At 34.8% G+C, this 21,547-nt stretch overlaps 2 protein-coding genes across 2 annotated transcripts in view; one reads left to right on the top strand and one right to left on the bottom strand.

Annotated features, from left to right (window-relative positions):
- The first annotated feature begins 323 nt into the window (after positions 1-323).
- Positions 324-2,874, top strand: LOC106874715 (death-associated protein kinase 1). The gene has a single exon (XM_014922545.2). It carries the CDS (start codon positions 1,326-1,328, stop codon positions 2,610-2,612), a length of 1,287 nt encoding a protein of 428 aa, XP_014778031.1. The 5' UTR covers positions 324-1,325; the 3' UTR covers positions 2,613-2,874.
- A 4,117-nt stretch (positions 2,875-6,991) lies between these two features.
- The window catches only part of LOC106874716 (26S proteasome non-ATPase regulatory subunit 11), a 15,891-nt gene continuing 1,335 nt past the window's right edge, over positions 6,992-21,547 (bottom strand). The window contains exons 2-13 of the mRNA XM_014922546.2: positions 19,965-20,063; positions 18,461-18,585; positions 17,530-17,601; positions 15,646-15,703; positions 14,325-14,436; positions 12,916-12,998; positions 12,392-12,536; positions 11,870-11,993; positions 10,355-10,480; positions 9,847-9,882; positions 7,980-8,031; positions 6,992-7,314 (exon numbers count right to left, since the gene is read on the bottom strand). Of these exons, the coding sequence (XP_014778032.1) occupies positions 7,172-7,314; positions 7,980-8,031; positions 9,847-9,882; positions 10,355-10,480; positions 11,870-11,993; positions 12,392-12,536; positions 12,916-12,998; positions 14,325-14,436; positions 15,646-15,703; positions 17,530-17,601; positions 18,461-18,585; positions 19,965-20,063 (1,175 nt within the window). The 3' untranslated portion in view covers positions 6,992-7,171. The remainder of the gene's footprint in view (positions 7,315-7,979; positions 8,032-9,846; positions 9,883-10,354; positions 10,481-11,869; positions 11,994-12,391; positions 12,537-12,915; positions 12,999-14,324; positions 14,437-15,645; positions 15,704-17,529; positions 17,602-18,460; positions 18,586-19,964; positions 20,064-21,547) is intronic.

Raw genomic sequence — 21,547 nt, 5'->3', positions numbered from 1 at the left:
TATATATATATATGTTTGTGTGTCTGTGTTTGTCCTCCCACCATCGCTTGACAACCTATGCTGGTGTGTTTACGTCCCCGTAATTAGCGGTTCGGCAAAAAGAGACCGATAGAATAAGTACTAGGCTTATAAACAATAAGTCCTGAGGTCGATTCGCTCGACTAAAGGCGGTGCTCCAGCATGGCGACAGTCAAATGACTGAAACAAGTAAAAGAGTAAAAGTGAGAGAGAGAGAGTATTGATCTGAGCTCATCTGAAGCCAAACTCCAAGAAATATATTAATAATCAGGGGAGAGCACCGACAGTCCTAAGTGAGATTTAGCTCCCTTAATGACGCTATGGAGCTAATGCCTCGTTCCCAATTGTCAGTCATTATAATAATAAATTGTTAATTTCACAGTTTATGAATGGAAACGTGTTTCGCTGATGACTACGTCTAATCTCACTATCATATTATGAATGGATGTCGTTCTGGAAAGAAATCACTGTCACACAGAATATATTTGTCTCCACCTACAATGCCGTATCATCTACCATTGCAGTATTTAACAAGATTTCCCTTAATTGTTGCTGCTGTCTCCAGGCACCCAATCCAACCGTGGCATACAGACTGAGCAGAAAAAACTCTTGTCCGTCAAGCCACATTAAAATGTGTAAGTTTTTTCTTAAATCCCTGTCATAAGCAATGATGTACGACAAGAAGTGTGGTAAGGATTCTTTACGAAATATCCTCACCGTCAATTGTTGACAATTCAAACCCGACTCTTATTCCACAATCTGTTCTTCTCTCGTCCAAAGTTTTTTGCACTAAATCATACAAATACTGTTTAGTTTTCGTTTATTAATTCGTTTTTATATCAATAGATGTCTCTCGATTCAATTTTTCACAATGCTTTTTGCCTTCTGTTCCTTATAGTTTGCTGTTTTCGTAAACAAACAAATGAATGAATCAAACATAACAAACAAACTGGGCATTCATTCGGAAGAAAAACATTTTTTTCATCTTCCCATGCACACACATACGTTGTACAACAGACAAATATTTGCCCCGATTCTGCAATATCTTCGATAACCTATGTTTATATTTCGACAGTTATTTTCTTCGATATTGTATGCCACGCTGTTATGTCCAAAAAAACCCCAGTTGGTCAGTGTTGAACGTTGACTGATGTCGACCAACAATTAGGGTCCTTAAAACAAATACATCGACATAATACTGTAAACCAAATCACGATGTAGCATTAATTTCAAATTCCAGAAATCAGTTGTGATTTATTGACATCAAAAGAATTATCAGGTCGGAACAACTTCCCCCATCACCAAAAATGTTGCTTCGCACACAAATGGCTGGTTTAGATTTTTATGATGCAGTCTTAAACAACGAACTTGCTCAGTTGAAGCGTCTCGTTGCACAATATAAAATTGATCTCAATGCTAAATTTGTTGAGGTCCGCAAAAAGAACCATGCTGATTTGTGTCCTATTCATCTAACATCGTATCGTGGATATACTTATATGTTACAATATTTGATAGAGTCTAAATGTGATGTCAACCAAACGACAACAACTCTTCGAAGGACAGCTTTACACTTTGCAGTTCTTAAACACCGAATGGCCTGTATGATCCTTCTAATTGGAGCCAAAGCTAAACTTGATGTAAAAGATACATTTGGCAATTCTCCATGCCACTATGCTGCAGATGATGGCTATTGTCAAATCTTGGATGTGCTCATCCGACGGGGGGCTGATGTTGACTCTCAAGATATTACATCCAAAACTCCACTTATGAAAGCTGTTCGAAATACCAAAACAGATGCTGTTTTAAAATTAATTCGTGCCAATTGTAAACTGAATATTACTGATCGGAATAGTGACATGGCGCTTCACTATGCTGCACGCAACGGTGGAACAGATATCATTGATCTTCTGATGGCGTCAGGGAGCCAAGTAGATGTTCAGAACTATTGGGGACGTACTCCATGTATGGAAGCTGTCTGTTACAACCAGAAAGAGGCAGTTGCTTTATTGATCAGAGTCAACTGTGACTTGAACCGGAGAGAATTCAAAACTGGTGACACAGCACTGCACATTGCTATCCGAAGAAACTATACATCTGTTGTGAGACTACTACTGGCAGCTGGTAGTCAGCATGATATTTATAACCATCAGGGAGAGACAGCTGCATATGATGCAGTGATATCTAATAAAATTGAAATCATTCAAATGATGATTGAACACAACTGTGACCTTGAAGTACCTGGGAAATATTACTCGGATGGAATATACAAATCTTTGTTTCAGATTGCTGCAGAGAAGGGTAATTTTGAAATGTGTCGTCTTTTAGCAAGATTTGGTTATCTTGATTTCAGTGCCAGGATGTACTTCTATACAAACTACTTTCCCACACGAGTCAATGACACAGAGGCTGTAGTTCAGTGGCTTCGGAAAAAGTTGCAAACTGTCACATCTCTACAAGTCTTGTGCCGCAAATGTATTCGCAAACGCCTTGGTCACAAGATAGTTCAAAATGCTGAAGATCTTCCAGTTCCTCGTGCTCTCAAAGATTATGTCATTATCAAAGAAATGCATGAACAGATGATGAGTACATGCTGAAAGTAATTCAACATCACTTAAACAATGAAACAATACTTTTATATATATATATATATATATATATGACTGTATCCAGATATATATATATATATATAAATATATCTGACAGGGAAATGACAAGTTTCCAGGCAGATATTGCAGGTGTATAATAAACAAGGAACCATTCTCAGTTATAAAATTCCAGTTTAGAGTCTAAAAAAAGTATTTATTGCTGTTTAAGTAAACCTTCAGAGTATAAAATTCTGGTTTATTTTGTTGCAAACAGTTCTTCATTTTCATTTCCTTCTCTTTACAAATGTATCTTTTGCTGTTCAAATCAAAGCATTCATTTTGCCTTTCAGTTACACACATGTATGTATGATTTTTTTTTTTCAGTTTAAGTTCTTCGTGAGAAGGTTCAAACCAGCTGCTAATCAAAGCAATAAGACTTATTTGAGTTCAGAGAGTTCTCAGTGTTTGTAAATATGTGGTCGAGTTGGCTCAGCTGTCAATACAGACACCCAAGTATTTGCATTTATTCACAGAGGAATCTGAAATGGAGAATTTTTGGAATGTCTAACAAATCTTATAGATTGGATTTGGAGAATCCTCATCAGTTTCTTCTGCTCTTTCTCCATGAAACCGAGTATTTTAAAGTTTTTGTGCCCATTTGTTGGAACATAATCTAATTCATCTATAATGATAGGTACAAATGAGAATATTGGTATGTAAGTATGTATTAATACAGCTTAATGAGGTGAAGCATGATGGTAATTTTCATATCTAACCACATTTTTTCAGATTTTACTTTGACTTACTAAATGCCTGGTCACTTTCTCTGTGCCCATTTTGTCTTCTCAACTTACAGTCTTCCAACATGTTTTACATTTCTTCAACGTAATTTCTGCCTGAAATACCAAACATTCACGCCACACAAGTTGATCACTTTTTCCCCTTTTTTACTGCTATAATATGATGATTGTGAAAGTGCAGTCTCAACCATCTTTATTAGTTGGGGAGTATCATATTGATAGCACCATTTTAAAGACACAGACTTGAATTCAATCTGAAGACATAAAAAGATAGCAATTTTCAAAGAAAATTACTTTGAAATAAACTGTTTGTCTTAATAAGTGGGTCTGCATATTTGCCAGTACAAAAATTTTAAAGCAGGTGTCTTAAGTTTCTTGAAAGTTGGTAGCAACTGTTTCCAGTGATGCTAAGTGCTGTGCTTACGACATTCCAGGTAAATTCAGTTTTGTAATTGAATTCTACTTTTATTTATTTTTTTTTCATTACCTTCTTTTGTCCTTGATATAATAGTGTAAGTGTACATCTTTGATAAAAGTATAAAAACAAAATAAAGAAACATTCAGATTGTGCCATGTATTCTGCTGCATTAACCAAATCCCATTGAAATCCTGCTCTGATCAATGTAGCCTTACTTGTTTCTGGAGTCAATACAATGAGAATTAGTAATATATGAAATAAAATGTCCTGGATCTGATACTGAATTGCTAGTTCACACACACACACATCATCATCATCATTGTTGTTAGTTATTTAGTTGTAGAACAAGTAAGCACATTATGGAAAAGCATTCAAATCACAATCACCCATTATTCAATGTAATCATAGGAATGATATTGTGTAAACTAAGGAAAACTTATCTATTTTGAGCATTCTTCTATAGACCATAAAAGTGCATAGATGCAAAAATGTGCAGGTGGATAAAGTCTTGAACTGTTACGTAATGTTCAGTGTGTTTCTACAGTTTGTTGGTTTTGCACAAATATAATTCTATGCAAGTAGTGGAAGTAGATCGTCTTGAAATGTAGTCTGAAATAGATGTCGTTAGATACTAGGAAGATTCTTCACTTTTGTCAAGAAGAGTCATCTTCAGTTTCATGCAGATGAAACCAAGGTTTCCCTTCATTGAAAATACATGTAGCATAGTTTAAACAAACTGTTTTTCTTTCTTTCATTCTATATGCTAAGACATAGGAGATGGTTTTATATAGAAGACCTGTACCGAGTATTGTATGGCTTTAGCATCTTTGATCAATGATGTTCCAACCATAACTTTTAGTGTATCATGGCCTTCATTGTCAAATGAGTTCTTTATCTATGACAGTAGTGTGATTTGAGAGGTCTGGTTGCTACTTTTAGCAGATCGACTGACCTCTCATTAACTCATGGCTGATGTCTTACAGCATATTGCTCATCCTGTTGCCAACCATTCAATCATGAAATGATATTACTTTTTAGAAGACATATTTCCCCACTAAGTTTGTAGGTTAGACCATATGGGACATGTATTTCAAGTCCCGAAAGAATTCAAGTCTTCTGAGATGTTCTCAAACTTGCTGATCTACTAACTACAAAACAATTTTTATTTTTATGCATCATATTCTTTTTAGATATGGCTAGAGTTTAGTAAAAAAAAATTAAAAAACATGCTAGCTTGGCCTATCACTCTCCTATCAACTATATTATTTTGCTTCTGTAATTAACGAAGACAAAACTTCTTACTACATATCACAATCTATCAGTGTTATTACTGTACCACCCACTTCTATTTACTATCAACCCATGTACATCTGATTACCTCATGTTTCTATCTTTCACTCTTGTAAATTTACCCCTCTTTTCCTGATTGTTCTGTCTCTACATTCTTTGCCATTCACCCTTTTGAGCATGTTATCTTCAGGGTACATTCCGTCACCTCATCACCCCAAACCCACCTAAAATGCAAGATAGTCATGAATCTTCCTCACAACAATAAATCTAGCTGCTCTTCCCATCATATTTTAAACTTTCAATACTTCACATAAAGCAACCCCTCTATCTCCAAGTCTCCCTTTCAGTCTTATAAGTTACAGAGCAACCGCATTAGTGTCAATGCTATGATAAAGCACTGAATTAGCCACAGAAACTGTACCAAAACTGAGACAATGGAGCCAAATGCAGTCTTCTGATCCATAAAATCCTGTCCGATCATCCAAACCATGTCAGCATGGAAAGCAAATATGATGATGATGATAACCAGTATAGAACCAATTCATTGTAGTGACTTAGCTGAAATGTTACAAATGTTCACTTTGAATTATCTATTAAAACAAGAACAAGGACGGACCTAGACCCATTCTCAAGTATTGCATTTCTGGATTGCCTCAACAAGAGGTACACATTATCCAGTGATATGATGCATGTCAATCAGTGAAGAGAGCAATGAATTCTTGGATACGTTTGAACTTTCTTTAATTAAAGATTCGTTAACAAGTGACTTGTAAATAGTCACTTGACCTGTTGGATGGCACAGTTGAGATTTTTTAAAACCTAAAGTATAAAGCAGTTTGCAATCTTATATATCCATATCTGTGGTGCTGGAGTTTCATACTGCAAGTAGGTTCTAGCAGAGTGACAGCACCCACTCAACACATTGATATTCTTCTTTTTCTTACAAACACAAGATGCCCGCATGCTTGTTAAGCATACTGATGCTATTTCAATAACAGCCTTCTTAAAACCTGCCTTTATATTGCTAGTAGCTCTTCATTGTTAAAACCTTGAAATAAATACTCACTGGGAAGTCAGATCAATCAGATTCTGGGTTCCACACACCTTACATAACAAAAAATGCTTCATTACAGTGAGCTAAAAAGTTACTTTGAAATGATGATTCATGTTGTATCCACATACTTATGATCAAATGACATTATTACTGGAACGTGAAAGACAAACTTAACCCAGAAAAATCTGAAGTTAGAGAAAAAAAAAACAGTTAGCCTGGCATTCTTTTTGCAGTAGATCCAATATGTGAAACCAACATAAGGTATGCTAAGCTAAAACTGGTTACAATTCAGTAGTTAACATACTGTTCGTTTATTTTTTTTTATACAGCAATAAAGGCCAGATAATATCTTGTGTAGCTAGACATTTCCATATTCTTAGTGAACAGCTAAATAATTTTCCTTATACTAACCAAGACTAAGCAAAGCAAATAAACTTATAGGATTTACTAAAAGTTTTGCATACACAGAATAATGCCATTCAGCCAAAGTAGTTACTTCTAAATCTTCAGATTTTTCTTTCCTAGTTTTAATTCTGAGTGGGATGCTTTTATAGAAGCTGCATGCCCTTTGTTATATTAACTGTACAATCCTTAAGCAGAATTGAAACTTCTCATCCAAGCAAATAAAGATAAACAGAGTTTTGTATCATGTTGATGGGTATATTACTAGTCCTAACACAATTTCTTTCCCTGATCTTGTACAGGCCATTGTTCATCTCCTTAACTTAGTAGTCCCCATCTGTCTTGCAGATGAAAATATTCAGAATGATCAAAATAATACAGACAGAAATAAAGCAAGAAAAATATATACAAATATGAAACAGGCTGGAGGCTGAATATTTCTTGTTTATTTGCCTATTTTTGTTGTTTCATAATTAAATACTGTAACAATAGAATATTTTGGAAAAGCAACATTACACAAAATTCTAGACACAAATGAAAAGGTAATTACATGTTATGGAAGTGGATATTTAAAAAAAAAAAATACTAAAAATTGAAAATAAGTTTATGTGAGTTTTTTTGCTTTGTGGTAAAGAGCATCAACTACTTTGCCCATATTTTGAATAGTTTCCAGAGCGTTACCATATGTCTGGTCCACAGGGGTCTCATCAAAAACTATTAGAACACCTGCTCCTTGATCCAAAATTCCTGTAATTAACAAACAAAAAGAAGTTTTATTAGCAAATAATATAATGCATTTGCTTAGTTTCAAACTACTTCCACATAAGTCTAACAGATTTTGTGGAATGATATGTGCTTCATGTAGTTTTTAGGTGATGTCAAATATATTTTTACATGTCCAACCCATGCCAGAATGGAAAGCAGACGTTAAACAATGATGATGATAATAAGTAAAAGAAACCAAATTCTATGATGTTCAGTGGCTACAACTTGGCTCAGAGATTCATTTGTGGTATAAGGTGAAGTGAATTAGCTACAACTGAATATTGATACCAGAATATTGATACCAGATGGCTGACTCAGCTAATCAATAACTTAGCACAACATGATAACTAAAAAAAACAGAAGTTGCAATTTGAATTGAATGCTCTCTGTTCCCAACTCACTTTAATGATTCGATTCTGGGATGAAATTTGTTCTTTTGCAATTAGTGTGGCTGTTTCTGCTTTCATTGCCAATATTTCAGCTTTATGCAACAATTCCACAAGTCTTAACACATGTACTGTATCTTCCTAGTTCTGCAGAATCACAGACATTTACCACCCAAGAAAGCATTTCTAAAATTGCAGGCTTCTTTTAAATAAATCTTATTGCACATGGAAAGTAAAAAAGGTATATAGCAAACCAGTTACCATGCAGTTTTCGATCCAAGATCATCTTTGACAGATTCTTCTCAACTTCATTCTACAAGAATAAAAGAAAATCTTTAAATTCACAAGAGAATATAAAAGTACTTCAAACATGGACAAGTATAAGTTAAGATTTATATTTTAGTTCTTAAAAAGTTTCTCATATTTTTATATGTACTTCATCTCATCTATTTTAAGGTACCCTCAAACCTGAAAAAACAGAAAGATTTATACCTTTATTCAAGCAAATCCAGTAGCAGAAAGAATTAAGGCCAAATCTTAATGTACATTATACAAATGTGTGTGTGTGTGAACAAATGGAGATAATGACACAAACAAACAACATGCTTGGGCTTGATATATGAACCACACACACACAAGGTGGTATCAAAACGTTCCCAGGCTAGTTCTGTAGCGCACCATCAGATGCACGCACAATGAGAGCTAGCAGTTACCTTCATGAAGCAGTGTGTTGAGTGACACTGTTGTGTTTACTTCGCAAGTTGTGAAATTTGGGATCACATGTCTGCTGTAGTCTGCAATTTTTATCATGAACAGGAACAAAGAGCCAATGTGAAATTTTGCATTAAACTTAGAAAGCCTGCTACAGAGACATTAAGCATGCTTTGGAAAGCTTACAGTGATGAGTTCTATGCAATGTTTCAAGTAGCACAGGGCACTTCAAAAGTGGAAGAAGATCCCTAGAAGACCTGTACCACCCCAAGAAATGTGGTATTGTGCTTTGAGAATTTGTCCCCCAGGGCCAGACTGTCAATCGAGAGTTCTATTGCAACGTTTTGAAGCCTCTGAGTGGTTGAGGGCATTTAGCGCAAGTAACTGGATCTGTGGAGCACAAAGAATTGGATTCTTCATGACAACAATACACCTTGTCACCAAGATCACCTCACTAGTGACTTTCTCACCAAAAACACCTGTCCTATTTGCCAGATTTAGCACCTGTAGACTTCAATTTCTTCCCCATGATGAAAATGCAGCTCAAAGGCTGCTATTTTAACACCTTTGAGTGAATCGCAGAAGGTCATTGACTCACTTATGGAAAACAACTTCCAGGCTAGATTCCAAAAGTGGCAAGAATGCTGAGACTGGTGTATTGATGCGCAAGGTGACTATTTCAAAGGAGATGATGTTAAAACTTACATAAATAAGTTATTTTTCTTATTAAATGTAACTCGTACAGGAACTTTTTGATACCATCTCTTACATGTGAATATATATACAGGAGTATTTATGTAGAGAGAGAAAAACTGAAAATATCTAGATGATGAACAATCATGTATAAACATACAGAGATTTATATATTTACAGAACAAATTGACATGGAGTAAAAAAGATAGAGAAAACTAAGGGAGGAGGGCATGGTACTTCAGGTTTGACAGCTGTTTCTGGGGGATCAGAATTACTTAGCCAATCTTTCCACTCTGAAAATGGAAGCCTGCTTTACAGTAATGTTTATATTTATCCACTACTGGTTGCATAGTCATTACTTTTCGCATACTCCATCTGCCAATATTAAAACTATTATGTAATTCAGAGCCCCCAGAAACAGCTGTTTATATAGATGTGCAAGACACCTATTTCTGTCCCTCAATACAACTCCCTCACCTTAGATGAGGGGGGGTCTTGTTTTGTAAGTTACTGGGTGACTTCACTGCTACTGGTGCTGTGCAAAAAGTACCCACTACACTTTGTAAAGTGGTCAGTATTAGGAAGGGCGTCCGGCCATAAAAACCATGTCAAAGCAGACACTAGAGCTTGGTGACATCTAATTTGTCAGCTCCTGTCAAACCATCCAACTCACACCAGCATAAAAAGCAGAAGTTAAATGATGATGATATACAAAAACACTGACCTGTGATAATTTAATAATTTCTGCAATACGCTTGATCTGAAAGAAAGAAATGAAAATGAAAATGATGTAAAACCATCATAGAGAGAAGATGGCATGGAAACGACTATCTTCTACTAGGACAACTAGAGGACTATCTTCTACCAGGACAACTAGAGGACATAAATGGCCTTTTCTATTAGTTAAAGTGGATAGTAAAATCTCCAGGATTAAAAACATGGACATTTTATTTTTTTAAGATCTTTAAATAATGCAGGTGAAAAGTTAGGCAAAATATGTCAGGTGATGCCAATGAAGAGATAGACAAGATCTTGTATCACCCTACATATGTTATTTAATATTTCTATTATATTTCAGAAAATGCTTCAATTTCACTCACAAAGGTTGGGTCAACAAGAGATTATAGGAGAAGAGATTTGCTCAAGGTGTTGCAGAGTAGGACGAATCTCTGATCTTGAGGATAACATCCATAACAAATTCAAATCTAAAGAAAAATAAATCGACAACATACCTGAACTCTGGAAAATGGTTCAATAATTCGGCAAAGATTTTGCTCCAGCAGGTTGTCGTAAAGAGTTAGAAAATGTACTTGCACAATGGGATCTTTAAAGAGTTCTTCTTGGTAGCGATTTAAAGTCTGCAGTTTAAAGAGTTCAATAATTAAATGGATTATAAAACAGATATTAACAGATTAGCAAAACAAAATATAACTGCCTAAAATAATAAACCAATTAATTACTTTGATTAGTGGGTATTAGAAATTAAAACATTCGCTGCTCCTCATGCAGCTTGACATTTCCCAGGACACCACAGTTTCTCATCCTACAACCTTGTTAAAATATAACTAATGGGTATTAGATTATTATTAATTTGGTAATGAAGTCTACTGCTTCCATCTGAGAAGTCCTGACAATTGCAAAGAATGTTCACTGCTAGACATCCATTTTTGCAAGCTAAAATATGGTTTATTTTCTTTTAGAGGTAAAAATCTTTCTCATTGATAACCAATCAAACATAAAACAGAAGCCTACTTCTCGTTCATTTTTGTCATCTGCAGGAAAACTAGAGCAAACAGTTAAGTGACCCAAACCAGTGGCTGGAAGATCTCAACTTGGGGCCCACACAATCAGTAATCCATCAGCTTAACTATATGGATATTGCATGTGAGAGAGAGAGAGAGAGAGAGAGATTCCTATTTATCTCTCAATGATTTGTACACCTAGCTATATGCATGTGGCACCTGTAACCAGTATAATATAATGCTGTAGAAACAGTATTGTGGAATTTTCTAAGCATGTCAAACTGCTTGTTCTCATTCCACTATTTGGATAATACATGATATTCTCCAATTAGTTATTCTTGTGATGTCACTTACTCATTCCACTTGAATCAAAGTTTTTAAAACTTACTGTGCTTTTTTTTTTAATGCTCTTCTTAAACTAAAGGCTCCCATAGGATATTCAATTCTATGCTAGGTCTACTGAAAAGGTTATCAAAGTCCAGTGTATGTGCCAATTCATAGTGTTGTAGACACTATGAATGACTGTTTGACAAGGGTTGGAGCTTCTTTTTCCTCCACAAGATGAGAGTGCTAGTCTATCTACAATTCCATGTATAATAATGAAATAATGATTATCACTCATCTCAGAAAGTCAGATACAATTTATCCACTAATATTATTTTCCTTTACTGTCGACCTAAAATATCCTTTAACTTCAGTTTTAATCATTAAAATACGCTTTCAGTGTGAATTATTTTGCTAACAATTTAACTAACATGACTTGATATTCATTCCTTTCAAAGAGAAATATTTTATATTTATATATCTATATGAGCTAAAATACCTTAAAGCATAAATTGTGGCAATTTGCTTAAAAGGGAAAAAGTAATGAAGGCAATCAAACATAGAAAGAATTATCTTTTTAAATAACAAAATAGAAAACAATAAGTTTTTATAGAGCTGAGAAGAAACATAAAACCTCAGAGTCGACTTTATTTGACAAATAAACATAAAACTGCACCTCACCTCAGTGAAATCAGCTAACGATCTCTTCTGGCTTGCTTGAGCTATACTTTTCATAGCATCAATATTAGGGCCTGTATATTTCAGAGCTATTTTCCCACTGACAATTGCTTGCACTTCATCAGCTCTAAGAAAAAATAATTTTTTTTTTTTTTAATATATAGATTCACATGTAAACACATTTAAAAATACTCAGAACGCAGCATGTTCTTTTACATATGGAACTGGTTAGATCAAAAATATGGAGTATATTAAATACATGAAATACAAAAAATGTACATAAGGTCACATACAAAAAGGTTCGATTTACACAGAATACAAATGATATAAAGAATTAAAGGGGGTTGAAGAAAAGTATTACAAATTCCTTGAATTTTCTCTATCATTTATATTGTGTAAGACCTTTTTGTATGTAAACATATATATACGTTGTTTGTATTTTATATATTGATCTGTCTAACTTGCTTATCCCTACATTTGCTTAGACACAAACACAATAAAGATATATTTGAACACATAACTTACAGATTGAGCATGATTTTACACATTAACATATATTTTAGAGCTATGATGGCTTTGGGACTGTCGATAGAGTCGTAACCTTCAAACGCTTCATAAAAATATGAATATGCAGTCTTAAAATCTTTCTCATCAGCAGCATGGAGGATACCTGCAGGGATAACAACAATGGATATTGAGAAGGATTATTTTATCGTCAGTGATTTTTAAAGATTACGGATTACTAGAGCAACTGGCCTATTGGCAAAAATATCTATCTTAGAAACTTTAGAAAAACTGAGACACTCTATCTGCAAATCTTTCTGAAATGCTACAGATTTTAGAATTTTATATTTTTATAAGATTGATTATTTAATACTTCTTTAAAGTTCAAAAGATTATAAAACTGTACTAAAGTCAGTTGTAACGGGTAAAGTGAATCGGATAAAGTGCTACTGGCAGACACTGCATTCGTTTCAGCTAATGAACAATTTTATATAAATTTTTAAAAAAATGGTAGCAGCAAATAATATGAAGCTTATTCCACTTACCTGATTGCAAATCTAAAGCTGCCTGGAGTTTAGGTGGACAGTAAATGCCATTTGCTGTAGTTCTTCCTGAAGTCAAAGCAGCCCTTGATAATAGAACCAAAAGCATTTCTGGATTAATATATATATATATATACACACACACATGCATGTATGCATAAAACATTATTTTCACAGGAGGATGCCCCACCCCCATCATTTCAAAGGCCATGGTGAGGGAGAAAATTGTGGTGGTGGGCAGTGGGGAACCAACTTATGTGAGTGTCCTGATCTGAAACTCTGCCTCCATTTTTTTGTTTTATATATCTATTAGTCTTATACCAATGAATTCAGGATGCAAATAAGGGTTCATCAAGGATCAGTCCTCAGACAGGCTGCCTCTGGGAGCTCCTCTATGCTGATTACCTTGTTCTTATAGCTGAATTACTACCAGAACTAGAAAAGAAATTTCAGGCATAGAAGCAAGGTCTGTCTAGAATCAAAGGGATTTAGTGTTAATCTAACAAAAACCAAAGTCCGAAGATTTTTAATTACAAGTATTTAGGTTGGAGTATTTAGGAATAATTTCCACATTGACTTTCTATAATAGTACTTGCCTGTCCTGAGGTTTAGGAAGTTGACCTTAGTCAAGTTAGTGATAACTATTATATTTAGGCCAAATTCTTTGCAGAGTTTTATCAGATTATTTCATATGGCCTCAGGTTGCCAGATCATCCTTATCCAGGAGCAAACTGTGAGAGTGTGGTGTGCATTTCTTTAGGATAACCAAAATAACCCAATGAAATTACTGACCTCAGTCCTGTTGTAGCTCTCCAATGATATAGCAAACAATGAGCTGCCATTGTGAGGAACCATTGTGAAACAGGATTGACTTTCTTGTATTCATGATTCTGTTATCAAGGTCGTTTTTGTGAATTGCCCACCAAGGGCTAGGGCCTTCAGGAGAAGGAATTTTAATATTGAAGGGTAGAAATTCATGATATGGAACGAGAAGAACTTGCAGGCTGCTTTATCCTTGGTGTCACAAAATCAATTACTGCAGAACTAGAATCTCATTGGGTCAAGCCCATAGCCCTTCTGATATCAGAGCTGATGGCATCAAGAATACACTTGCTTACAATACCTAACTCATTGTTAGAGGGGTTAATCAGCCTACATTTAAGATTAGTGAAAATCAAACATAGAAAATATAATTCTCCAATACAGTACCCATCTAAAAACATTCAATGCTTTTTCTCATTGCACACCTACAAACTTCTTTTTTGCTTTACAGATTAAATTAAGACAATTCGGTTGATTGAAATACTTTCATTTCAGTAACGTTGATGTGATTTTAATGTTCAACATTTCTCCCACGTATGTCACACAATTAAAAACCTAAACACTCTGTGATAAAATAAAATAATATTTACCTGGCTTTTGGCAGATTAGAGAGGGCATAGTAGATCTTGCTTTCTAAAAGTTGCACTTCTACCAACAATGCCTTATCATCTAATTCCTTCAGTTCTTTCAGCAATGTAGCAGCTGTAATATTATATTGGCATTTTGAAGGTTAAAGGATCAGTTCAAATGCATGCATCACTTCACAACAACGCATACTTAGACTATAGCTGAGACATGATCATTTGCTAGATAATATAGACTCGTGTACCAACACTACATCTACAACCCCATCATTGAATTTTTGACTCTTCTACAACAAAGGCAATAAATGTTGTAAAACAGAGTTTCAGATGAAAGCAATAATGCTGATAATATATATATTGTGTTTAACCCCAGATCAACCTTGATCTAGCCCCCCGATCTCATTTTTATAAAACCATCTCAGTGTAAAATATCTCCTATTAAGATGGTATATTATGCTTTGAGGGAAATTTTACTGCTATGTTCTTCTATGTTAAGGGATCATCATGGAGAGACCCTTACACAGACTGATGATTTATGGTAGACTCGAATAAGGCACACAACATACTTCAGTTTTCTGAGCTATTGTGTTGTCACCACTTTCTCTTTATTGGTTTGGTTGTTTACATAATCAAAACAACAGGAACTTAAAACCAAATTGAAACATACAAGTGACAAAAGAAAAAAGGGGGCAAAAAGGAAATAAAAAAAAAACAACAACTTTTGATTGAAGAAATAGGAAATGAGCTTTTGTAGAGTGTCTGGAATTAGGGAATTTGTTTCAATATGGCACCCATGCCAGTGGCACGTAAAAAGCACCCGCTACACTATCAGAATTGTTGGCATTAGGAAGGGCATCCAGCTGTAGAAACACTGCCAAATCAGATGGGGACCTAGTGCAGCTCTCCAGCTTACCAGTTTTTCATTCAAACTGTCCAACCCAGGCCAGTATGGAAAGCGGACATTAAACGATGATGATGATGATGTGCGTCATAAGAGTGAGAGTGCATACACACAAAATATACCAGACATATTACTTGTGTCTGGAGGTGTCACATTTAAACAAGTTAAGAATTTTCTTTCTAAAATGAAAAAGTAAGAATAGTCTATCAGGAGACAAAATCAGCCCAAATATTCTGAATATAAGAGTTGCTGGAAGAGATAGATATGGATTCCTGGCTATTGCTGTTACTACTTGCTAAAAGAACTCATTAAACTGTCAGATTTGCAAAACCTGCCAACATATTTCAGCAATAAAATAAATAAATTATACAGAAAAAAAAAAAAAAAATGAAATACAAAGTTAAAGATAAAACATAGCTAACTTACATTGGGCCAAAGCTTTTTCATAACTTTTAGTATCATAATACACTGAAATTAATCTTGCCTACAAAAATAAGAGCAAAATAAAAATGAATTGTATATTTTTACTGAAATGGTTTAACAGAATGATTTAGAAGGTTTGGATGTTGAACTAAAACACCACAGAAACACAAGTTCTAATTCTACAAATATTAGTCATGGGGTTTGTTGTCTCACCAATGTGAAATTCAGACTGTTTAGTTGCCAGCAGGTTTTTCATGGTCGTTGCTATTTAGCCCGGGGTTAACTCAGGCAGAGAAAATCTATCAAACACAAACCAGCCTTGACCAATCCACCTTCTTAAAGGAATCTAGGAGCTATGAGCTGCATGTCTATCTTCCATGGTGACCGGAAGCAAAATGCCAACACAAACTTGGTAAGCAAGCTACTTACCACACAGCCACTCCTGCGCCTGGCTGCATATAAGCATCATGTATTGGTCTTCTAACATGTGACCTTCCATGAATGACACGATTGAAAGTGTAATACAGCCTCAAACAATGTGAGTGAGATCTCTTCTTAATTCTCAATTATACAGAGTTACAAAAACCGGCAGTTTAAGTTTCACTATTTGATGAGTAATTCCATTTTTCTCAAACTGCAGGCTGCTCTTTCTAGTTAGAGACTATTATTTCATTCATTACAAGATGTTCCCATGTAACAAAGCTCAAGGACCTATGGTTGTCTTTTGTCACATCATGAAATATCTTTTGTCGTCTATGCTGAGGATGCTTATTGAGAAATGATTCACCATAAAGTGCAGGGTGTCCCAGAAAGATTTACACATGTTTATAACTCTTCCTAAAGCATATCATTTCAGGAAATATTATCAACATTTTACGCAAAGATTTACACGTCTTTTGTTCATGTGTCTATTGTTTCATTTGTCTATAACAGGTTTGCAAACAAACATGGCATCTAAAGCAAAACATGACCAGATTGTCACTTTGAAAACAACTGCAGTGAGTAACAAGGACATAAAACACTTAAATATCCTGTAAAACAGCATTCAATACCTGGAATCGATATATGGAGTTCGCTACTACCTCTAGTAAGCCGATTTTTGGTAGGAAACAAATTCATAGCAAACAAACTGTTGAAACTGTAAAGAAGCAAATGAGCTGAAATCCCTGCAGGAGTGCAAGAAAAAACTGATAAAGCTCTTGATATTTCGAAATAATCAAGGCAAAGGATTTTTGAAGAGGATTTAAAGCTAGCTGCATACAAGAAGCAATGCCGACAGTGAATTTCAGCAGCTTCCAAGAAGAAATGGCTCAACATGAGTAAAACCATGTTAGCTGAGATGAAGTACACTGCTAACAAAGTGTTGATCTTCATCGGCGAGGCAGTTACCATCAGGTAGAACGACAGGCTTTATGCCATCAGAGACCAGTTTTGTTCATGGTGTGGGCTGTTGTTCCATCTGATGGGTGCAAGTCTCCCTTGCAGACTATGATCAAGGCATTTTGTGGTGGTCATTTTGAAATGTAATTACTGCAATGAATTGGCAATTTACATTAGAATGTGTGTGCCAAATTTTATTATCCTACCTTCAGTTTATTTTGAATAATTAAGAAATATCAATGGGTAAATCTTACTAGAATACCTTGTAATTGCTTTGGAAGCCCAAAATCAAGACAAGATGACGTGACCAACACATTGCATATGACTTCATGAGCTAACTTCAATACAAACATATGCACACATGTAGACAAATGTGCATATGCACATACACACATATGTATATGCACAAACAAACACACATATACATTTAAACACATGGCAAACATATATGCATATTTACACTCACAAAATTTCATTTATTGTTTTTAATTAAAATCAACAACTCACCTCAAGTGCTTGTCGTAAAAATGTCCTTTTCTCATTTTTCGCCCAATCAATACACTCATTACATAGTGAAACCTAAGAAAACAAAAATTCCAACAACGATATTAAATAGCAAGAATACATCTTACTGCCAACACCACCTAGTCCTGATGGTTTGGGCCAATACAATATCTTCGTAACAGCTTCAACAGGTAATGTGCTAACAAAATTATTGGTAAACAAAATTTATGATTTTAGATACAATTCCTAGTTAGAATCACTAATTCCATCAATTTATAGATATATCTGGATTTTCAAAAAAAAATTAATGGAAGTAAAACTACCATAAACGCACACAAACATGCATAGAGATGAAACTAAAAGTTAGGTTTATGATACAATCACACCTGCAGTTACTGCATTATGTCCAGGGTCAAACCATTTAACTCTCAATGCTTTAGTTTCCATATCTACAAATGTCAATAACAAGGATTTTCAACATTACTCCATCATCAGATGTTGTGTGCAAGAGAGAAGACTGTGCTGGTTTGGTCATGTGGTACATTTAATTGTGGAGGGAACCTGTGGAAGGGGTAGGCCCAGGAAGACATGGTAACTTGGGCAAGTGTCTTCTACTACAGCCTGAGATTCACCTAAGCTTTGTGAGTAGATTTGGTGGACGGAAACTGAAAGAATATATGTGTGTGTGTGTGTTGACAACCAGCGTTGGTTTGTTTATGTCCCTGTAACTTTACGGTTTGGCAAAAGAGACCAACAGAATAAGTACCAGGTTTATGTTGAATGGAGTTGATCCATTCAGCTAAAAATTCTTCCTCAGCAAGACCACAGTCTAATGACTGAAACTTGTAAAAGCTATCAACAATTACAAACATGAACACACAAACTGAAAACATTTTTTAAAAAGATGGACAGTCACTTAGGAAATATGCATTACCTCGTTTCCAGTTCCAGCCTCAAGATCCAGAAAGTGATCAACTAAATTTCGTACCAGTTTAGCTGCTTTGGCTTTGCTCACCATTCCAAGAAATGGTCGAGTAACCTTTATCAAGGAAGCAAGCCCTACAATTGAAGATACAAAGCAATGACAGAAAGAAATCACTTGAAAATAAGAAACATTGTACCTTCTCACTTCTTATGGAGCTAGAAAATTGCTGCTGCTGCTATTGTAGCAAGTGTAGTGTTTCTCTGACCAAACAGACCTTTGGTCATCAAAAGCATTCTAACAAGAGCTACCTACGACTACCTTAACCACTGTGTTGTTTCTTTTAGATAATAGAATATGATTTAAAGAGGATTTGGTTGCTGTTTCTGGTAGACAGATAGCATAGAAGTTCCCTTGTTGGTTCATAGTACGATGTATAATATATCAATACTTTGTATATCAGGACTGATAAAGATTTGAAAATGCATCTCTTTTTATAAATATGCAATGCAGGTATAATAATACTATTGTTAAAAATGATTATGTGTCAAGTTGGGTTTGCATTGTCATCAATAGTCTAAATAACAGAACATATATTTTCCCCATGCTGGCATAGAATATAAATCTAAGTGTATATCATGATTCTTCATCATCTATTCCATTGAAGCACATTGTTGGATGTAATGAAACTTTATTCTCCTATGCCTCCAAGTTAACTTTCAACACGAAAGCTTTCTGTGCTCAGCTTATGATACTCTAAGCTGAAAATCAGAGATCTAACCAAGAGAAAACCAAAAATGTCGACAATTTGATGCCTTGACAACTCATGCTTGTCTGTTCAAACTGCCACAGTACTTTTATAAACAAAAAAAGATTCTGCCCATTTAAATACAGGCTTTATTTTTTATTTTTTTTTTTTGCCAAGCTTCACAGTGTGCCTCAAACAAAGAAAAATTTTAAAAACTACCTTAAACTCTCCACTTCAAATTTAACCCTTTCTATATCAACCATGCTGAAACCGCCTCTGGTTCTGTAGTACAAATGTCTTGTTTTCAAAAGTTTTGAATTAAAATCTTCCACCAAACCTTAGTCACAATTCATGTTCCTAACACTAGTTGAATGATAAAGAAGTCATTTTACGAAATTCTTTGTTATATTTAAGATTAATTGAAAGAAACACAGAGCATCTCAACAGAAATATGGTAACAAAAGGGTTAATGTGTGTCAAATCACCCTACTCTTGATGTTCTAACTTTCAAGATAAGAATAAAAGCCAAGCTTTCTTAGGAAGAATGAAGTGATAAAGCTAATGCAGCCAGACCCTAGCAAAATAGTGGAACCATGAAATGACTCCCAGTAGTGTATTGACAATACTCCCTAAGACATTAGCTATTAAAACATTCTCATTTCAATGTCAATATGAAATGCAGCAATACTACACATAAATTTTAAACAAACCTCCTTACATACAACAGTAATGTTAAACAATTCTATACTAAATACAATGATAACTTACCTGAAGCATTCTTCTGTTCTGACAATAAATCTCCCAGCTTGGAGATAACTTGTGCTTTGTATTCAATGTCCTCAAGGTTTGTACCAATATCTTTCTTCACTGGGAAATAAAATAACAGCAAAAAAATATATATTGACTCTATATTAGCATATGAAGTATTAATGGTTTTGGAACTCTTTGAAAATTAAAGATAGTCATTAATTTTAGTAATTCAAGGAAAACTTCCCATTTGAAGAGAGTTGTCCATAAAGTGAGAATTCACAAAGAATATAATCTGAACTGAAAGCATTAAAAGAATAAACAAATGTCTTAAGAGATGAATATTTGTAAAGAATATTAGAAACAGTGTTAAGAAAGAGAAGCCGAAATTTTGGGGTAATCAAAATTAGCAGTGTGAGTAGAAAAAAAAAATCAGAGGAAATATCCAAGAGAGAGTAAACTAGAAATCAACAGAACTCAGAAATGTTACTTGGAAAAAAAGGGTCATGAATATAAATTGGGGTTTCGTGACACAGCTAAAGAGAAGAGATTATTGAAATGAGACATTACTCATTTTACCCCATTTTTAGACTTTTTTTTTTTGAAACATGAAAATTATCAAATTAGACATTAGTGTGTGGGGGGAAAAAATCGACTTGAAATCTAACATAAAAAATAATATCGATTGATAAACATCAAAAATTACCCAGATATTTTATAAGCAACCTCAATTACAATCGGTTAAAAGTAGGAAAAATTTCTTGAAAAAAAAAAAAGGAAAAAAAGTACCTGTCACCTGTTTCCGACTCTCTCGACTTCAGCAACAACTATTGCTGACCAATTTTTACTAATGTAATGATTCCAAACGGGTAGAGAGAAAATAACGAGAAATCAGATTACTCGTTTTACCCCGGTTACTAATTTTGTCCCCCACCCCCACCCACACCATAACCATCAAATAGTTTTAGTGAGCGTAATGTAGGAAACCATAATTGCTCCGGTACTCTGGATGACTCAGTAATATCAATTCCGGATAAGAATCTCTTGGGTCAGCATCCTTATCAAGATTCTCCTTAACTTCATATTAAAATACCCTTTCAAAGTTTTGAATTCTATGCCCAAGTGAATGAGTTTTCGAGCCATGACATGAAGACTGGTGCATTTCCTAGCCCTTCTTCACCAAGATCCTTTTTCTTTTTGCTCAAAAGTTAGTCATCAGCATAAGAATAAATAAAATCCTCAATTCAAACAAGCGAATTAGTCTCTCGACCAGCAAGAAATAGCTGCCAAATCTTCCTCTAGTCACACCTATTCAGTGAATCCAAAATAACAAATAAAATTAAAGGACTGTTAACATCAGAAAAAAATCTGTACGAGAGTAAACTAAAAATACATACACCCGGTGGTTAGGGTTAGGGTTAGGGTTAGGGTTTATGTTACGCCGAAAACGGGTGGTGTATATATTCTTTACCTCCGCCTAAAAATGATACGTTTGGCTAACAGAGTCTTGAATATACAAAAAGACGGAAGGATTAAAACTAGAATAATTTTCATATAAAATGTACATCAGTGGTTCCCAACCTGTGGTCCGCAAAGGTAGTACT

This window comes from Octopus bimaculoides, chromosome 9 (assembly GCF_001194135.2).
Source record: "Octopus bimaculoides isolate UCB-OBI-ISO-001 chromosome 9, ASM119413v2, whole genome shotgun sequence".
Taxonomy (NCBI): Eukaryota; Metazoa; Mollusca; class Cephalopoda; order Octopoda; family Octopodidae; genus Octopus; species Octopus bimaculoides.
This window is presented reverse-complemented; position numbering and strand designations above follow the sequence as displayed.

Bases quoted from the DNA above. Each gene is read 5' to 3' on its own strand.
- LOC106874715 (XM_014922545.2), top strand. From the start codon at position 1,326: ATGTTGCTTCGCACACAAATGGCTGGTTTAGATTTTTATGATGCAGTC.